This window comes from Mastomys coucha, chromosome X (assembly GCF_008632895.1).
Source record: "Mastomys coucha isolate ucsf_1 chromosome X, UCSF_Mcou_1, whole genome shotgun sequence".
NCBI classification, from domain to species: Eukaryota; Metazoa; Chordata; class Mammalia; order Rodentia; family Muridae; genus Mastomys; species Mastomys coucha.
This window is the reverse complement of record NC_045030.1, coordinates 47,397,527-47,404,314: the sequence shown is the minus strand read 5'-3', so window position 1 is coordinate 47,404,314 and position 6,788 is coordinate 47,397,527. Positions and strand designations below refer to the sequence as shown.

The window sequence follows — 6,788 nt, the reverse complement described above, 5'->3', positions numbered from 1 at the left end:
AAAAAAACCAAAACAACAACAAAAACAAAAATAAACCTCCATGGGAATAAAGAATCCCTGTTTAAATTGGAAGCAAACCAATTCTCTTTCCTCCTTTTATATTCCTTCCCTCCCCACTATCACATGATGTAGTTAGTAGTCCATAGAAAGGTATATTAATCTAGCACATTAAATAAAGTTACTCTTGTTCAAACTAAACATATGCCCCTCACAGACCAGGTACTTCTGGGTTTCATATATTTGGCTATTAGTACTATCCAAATGATTCAAACTCACAATCATGGTGTCAGTTTAATATTTCCTTTGCCTTCACAATTATTACCTTCATTTCTCAGGTATTGACAAGAGAACAATGCAACATCAGCACCACTTGGAGTCCTGTAAAAGTGACTCACTTCAAACATACAGATTCAGTGATTGTGTTTGAAGACTCTTCTACTCAGTTACATTAAAATTTGATAAGCTCTGCTTTGAAATCTTCTATATTGTTCTCATATCTCCCTTCTACTTTCCACCTATACTAACTTACCTTTCACTGAAATGTACCTTTTCTACAGAAGTTATTTGTGTTTTACCTAAATTCGAGTATTTGTGCCATTTCACCTGAATCAATGATCTGTATTTCCTATGTTGTTTTTGTGTCTTCTTCTAATTCTGCCCTACATTGTGCCTCAAGACTAGACTATCTAATATGCCCAAAACTCTTGCATGATGGGAAATTACTATACCTCTAACCTATACCCTAGCCCTTCCCTCTATTAAAAATTTTAATGATATTTGTGAAAGAGTTAAATTGTCATGACCCTACAGAGATATTAATGATCATTTCAAAGGAGGCATGTTGCCAAATAAAAGTTATAGTACACGATATGAAATATTACCCTTCCAGTTGTTGATCAGAGATAACATGGAGACCCCCCCAAAGCAATCCAGGCTATTGCCATCAATTGTTGTTACCCAGCAGAACATGATGGTGTGATCTTATTGCTAAATTCACCATAAGCCTTGCAAATAAGATGTGGAGAAATCAAACAGGTACTGACCTGAAAGTGTCCTTGTTTCCTGAAAGTGTCCTTGTTTCCAATGTATCTGAAAGATGATATATAGTCCACCAGGAGAGAAAAATCATCTGTCTTACTCAGCCGTCAACCTGGGAACCAGAATACTGACAAACCTAGCAATATATGTGAATGGGAACAATAGTGGCAAGAATGCAATTGTGTGTGTGGGGGGGGGGAGTTAATCAACTACTTTCTGATTTTACCTAGGGACAACTCCCAAACAGGAAAAGGATGCATATCACTATAAATTTGATGAAAAGCCAAAAGCTGATGAGCTCATAGACTCATCAGTGTACCTACTAGGATTGTTTAATAAATGGACATAGTATCACAAAATTCCATCTAAATATGTACCCTAACACTTATAGATTATTGCAAATGTAACTCTCAGGACTCATCAGATACTCATCTTTGCACAGTAGGCAGTGGTGAACACAAAATTTCACAACTGGTCAAAACACAAAGAACAAGTGCCTATGGTATACACATCCATGGATAGACCACCTGTATCATATTCCTCTCTTAAAGGGCTCGGAAAAGATCATGGGAGATAGTTCAAAAAGATTGTCAGAATCAGAATTAGGGGATTCCAGTGGTAAAATGGTGTTCTTATGGCCATGCAGAACTTAGGTACTCATGAACTCACAGCAGCTGTGGTAGCCTGCACAATATCTGCACAAAGTCAACCCAATCTTTCCAGTGTTAAGAGGAAGAGAGTCAAAAACCACCTCTAGTTGAGGAGTTAGTAACAGGTGATGGCTTCTGGAGTAGGGCAAATCAGTTATCTTTTTTTTATTGTTTCTATAATATTTTCTTTATTTACATTTCAAATGTTCTCTCCTTTCCTGGTTTCCCCTGTGAAAACAACTCCTATCCCCTTCTCCCTTCCCCGCTTACCACCCCACCCTCTCCTGATTACTGGCCCTAGCATTCCCCTACACTGGGGCATAGAGTGTTCCCAGGACCAAGGGCCTCTCCTCCCATTCATGATGGACTAGGCCATCCTCTACTACATATGCTGCTGGAGCCATGAGTCCCACCATGTGTACTCTTTGGTTGGTGGTTTAGTCCCTGGGAGCTCTGAGGATACTAGTTAGTTCATATTGTTGTTCCTACTATGGGGCTGCAAACCCCTTTGCAAATTCATCTGGAATAACAAAAAACCTAGGATAGCGAAAACAATTCTCAACAATAAAAACTTCTGGTGGAATCACCATCCCTGACCTCAAGCTGTACTACAGAGCAATTGTGATAAAAACTGCATGGTATTGGTACAGTGACAGGCAGGTAGATCAATGGAATAGAATCAAAGACCTAGAAATGAACCCACACACCTATGGTCACTTGATCTTAGACAAAGAAGCTAAAACCATCCAGTGGAAAAAAGACAGTATTTTTTTTTTTTTTTTAAAAATGGTGCTGGCTCAACCAGTGGTTAGCATGTAGAAGAATGCAAATCGATCTGTTCTTATCTCCTTGTACAAATCAGTTATCTTTAATGGTATGATCCCTAGTAGGATAAGCATGCTCTGCTGTATGAAAACTTGTATGTTTCCAGGACCAACCATTTGCTATTGGAAAACCAGTTAGTATGCTCATTCCTAGAGAAGACATTTCCTCTCACTCTCAATATCCCTTCATTGCCTATAGTTTCTTTGTGTGGAGTTGAGACCTCATGGACTTTCTCCCATCTATGTTGTCATGTTTATTGTTGAATAACCTTTTCCGTCTCATCTTTAGGTAGTCATGTTGGTGAGACTTTATGGGCATAATAAGCTCTATTATTACTAAGAGACATAATCTCACAGAAGACCCCCTAAACCTCTACCTGTGAGAATCATTTTTTCACCCTCTTCCACAGTACTCTCTGTTATATTTTCTTTGGCACAAGTAAAGAGCATTGCTAGATAAGTTGAAATATTTGATTTGAATCATATATGCATTTTATAAAAAGAATTATGTATATTATAGGTTTCCTTTTGATAAATAACCAATATGATTCCTTGTGGGTTTTTCAGATATTCTTACTGTTCTATGCTAACTTTACTAATCAAATCCTTTTGACTAGTTCTAAAAGCAGTATGAACAATGAGTCATTATTTCTTTCCAGCCCTATTTAGAACTCTTCCTTATATATGCATATCCCACAGCTTTAGGATCACAAGTTTTTAACACTGTGTATTAGTGCAAGCTGATTCAAAGTCTCATGTTCAATAACATGTCCCATAATTACCATTTTATGACTCATTCATCCCCATATTTATTAAATAATTATATATTCATCATTTGTGTGTGTGTTTGTAAAATCTTTACATACACTCACATACATTTACTAGATATTGAAGATAAAGTAATGAACAGTGCAGCTCTACTCCTTGTCCTTAAAATGCTTACTTCATATCCTGGAAAAATAGGCAATATGTAACATATACATAAAATATGTAATGTGATGGGTAGTAATTACTACAAGAAAATAAAAGGCAATAAAAAGCATAAAAAGGGTATTATAAATATAAACCAAATACTTTTTCTTCCTTTGAATACCCATAGCATTTCCTTTCCTTTACAATGTGGTTACTTTCATATTTGTCCCATTTATTCAGTGATTTTCAAAACTCACCAAGACCAACAACTGTATCTTACTCGTGTCTCTCATTCCTGCAGCTATAAAGAGAATGAGTGTTCAGTAAATACTTCAAAGTAATCATGCTAGACAAAATAAATGCAGTAGGAGTTTAAGATAGAAATTGGCATAATGGTTGGTCAGAAAAGGCCCCTTAGAAGATATTTAATATGAGCAATACCTTGAAAGATACAGGGAGAAAAAAAATGCTGTGTAAGTTGTTTCAATACATTTATTCTTGAAAAGCTAAAGAGCATTGCTTTTTAAATGAAGATTAATTATATGTATAATTCTCTCTTTTTAAAACAGTGTTCCAGAAGGGACGAGCAATTGATACTGGGGAAGTTGACATTGGAGCCCAGGTCATGCAGACCATTCCACCTGGCTTATTCTGGCGTTTCCAGATTACTATCCACCATCCTATATATCTGAAATTCAATATTTCTTTAGCCAAGGACTCTCTGCTGGGAATTTATGGCAGAAGAAACATTCCACCTACACACACTCAGGTATTTGATATAATAGGTATTTTCTTAAATCCTCTTAGAGGGTACTATATCAAGCACTTCACACTTCAAATGTTGTGATTTGTGAATACTGTAGGACTCAAAGATGAAGGCAAAAAAATCTTTGTAACAAAAACATCTAAACTAATCACACTTTAATGAAAACACAGCACCGAGAAATAAAGAATAGCATTTAGGAAAACACATTCAGAAAAGATAGTCTAAGGAAACATTCTTTAAATTCAATCTCTGCTTCCTACAAAAGGATCATGATGAATCTCTCTGCTCTCTCATTTTAGAACTAGAGTCTGTACTTTCCCCCTGCTTTTGTATAGCCTTTCACTATTATCCCAATGACAGTATGGAAATCAACCAGAACATATTGGTTTTATCTTATATACAGAATTTTTTCTATAAGTGATCATTTACAGGATTTCAAATATATAAAACTTCTGCAGTTTCCATAGCCTATTTATAAACAGATACCATATTTCTCATGTTTCTCTTAAGCTATTTTTTTCTACATTAATCCATTAGTAGCACTGCTCTATCCAAGATGTAATTAGAAAGAATTTAAACACTCAATCTACCCTTCCCCCAACAAGGATGGCTAGAGTCAAAACTTTTATCTTCTGGCCAGTCAAGGATAGTAAAAATGCCATTCAAATGTGAATCACAAAACATAAGGACATGTAAAACAATATGTTTACCAAATGATTAGAGGGGAGAGGCTAGCCTTTGAATATATAACTATACACTCATAAAGAAAACGAGTTGTGATAATTATTGACATTTGTAATTTTCATTTATTTGGGTTTTTTTGAACTGTAAAAATTTGTTAACAAGGTCTCATGTCTGAGCAAAATATGCTATCAAGTATCTTCTCTTAGATACTTTCATAAAATGTCAGGATCTTATACATAATCCTCAAAATCATTTCTATTTTTTGAGATTTTGCTTCTAAACAATTTTTTTTATTTTAAACAGTCCCAAACTGAGAAGTTCACAACATTTATAAGTAGTAAAACGATTTCAAAACTAACAAATTCCTTTGACTTCAAATATACTTAAAAAGTGGTAAATTTCTTTTACATTTTGCCAACTTTCTGAGCAAAGAAATACATATTGAATAAGTCAGTGAGAATTAAGGATGGTTATATGTCCAGAAGTACAAAGTGGTTCAAGTTCATATTTGTGTTTGTATTTTTTTCCAGTTTGATTTTGTGAAATTAATGGATGGCAAACAACTGGTCAAACAGGACTCTAAGAGCTCAGATGACATCCAGCACTCACCAAGGAATCTGATCCTAACATCACTTCAGGAGACAGGTTTCATAGAGTACATGGACCAAGGACCTTGGTATCTGGCCTTTTACAATGATGGAAAAAAGATGGAACAAGTATTTGTGCTAACTACAGCAATTGGTAAGCTGCCATGGCTGTTATTTGAATTCACAGTATAGCTCTAGAAAGTCACTGGTGGTTTAAGTATTTGGTTACTCACATACTGTTGCTTCTACCTTGAAGTTATTTTTCAATAAATGTCACTATGAGTAACATTTTATTTTTGTTCTCATTGTTGTTAAAACATTGGTTAAGATTTTTTTAAAGCTCTCCAGTATTGCTAATATTCTAAGACACTTGTCATGAAGTCCTTTATAAGTTCTTAAAAAATATATTCCTTTGATAATATTGTTTTAGAAGAATGACTTCAGAGATGAATCTTTTTTTTTCTACAACATGTCGATTTTTTTTTTAGATATTTTCTTTATTTACATTTCAAATGTTTTCCCCTTTCCTGGTTTCCTCTTCAAAAAACCCCCTATTCCCTCCTCCTTTCCCCTGTTCACCAACCCACCCTCTCCCACTTCCAATTTCTGGCCCTGGCATTCTCCTACACTGGGGCACAGAGCCTTCACAGGACCAAGGGCCTTTTCTCCCATTGATGACTAACAAGGCCATCCTCTGCTACATATGCAGCTGGATCCATTAGTCCCACCATGTGTACTCTTTGGTTGGCAGTTTAGTCCCTGGGAGCTCTGGGGGTACTAGTTAGTTCATATTGTTCCTCCTATGGGATTACAAACCCCTTCAGCTCCTTTGGTCCTTTCTCTAAGATGAATCTCATAAGCAAAAATATCTCTGTTAAACCAAGCCCAAAAGCTTGCTCCTATAATACCAGTGACATAAAATATAGGTTTGTACATTCATGAATTACATGAGCTTAAAAGGAAATTCAAAGCCAATCTTGGCAAACCAATGAGTACCTATCTTAAAATATAAAATGTATTAGAGGGTATAGCCTGGTGACAGAACAATTACCTAACATGTATGATTCATTCTTAAAGTTCTATCCCCAGTATAAGAATGGGAAATAGGAAATAAAGACCTTGTTAATTGGTTTGATTATAAAATAAGAGCAAATAATTACTTCTTAAAATTGAAAGATTGGCATCAATACAATTCTTTAGAGCAATTGATTCTCAAACCTCTAGAGGCTTCAAAATACAAATTAAAAATACTTAGAGAAGACATAGTACTACCAGAAGACCCAGCTATACCACTCCTGGGCATATACCCAAAAAATACTGCAACATG

General features: G+C 35.4%; 1 protein-coding gene across 7 annotated transcripts in view; it reads left to right on the top strand.

The window, feature by feature from the left end:
* The window catches only part of Tenm1 (teneurin transmembrane protein 1), an 803,700-nt gene that overhangs the window by 539,053 nt on the left and 257,859 nt on the right, over positions 1-6,788 (top strand). For all 7 annotated transcript variants that reach the window (XM_031355201.1, XM_031355294.1, XM_031355365.1 and 4 more), the window contains 2 exons: positions 3,994-4,193; positions 5,405-5,615. In XM_031355201.1, the coding sequence (XP_031211061.1) occupies positions 3,994-4,193; positions 5,405-5,615 (411 nt within the window). The remainder of the gene's footprint in view (positions 1-3,993; positions 4,194-5,404; positions 5,616-6,788) is intronic.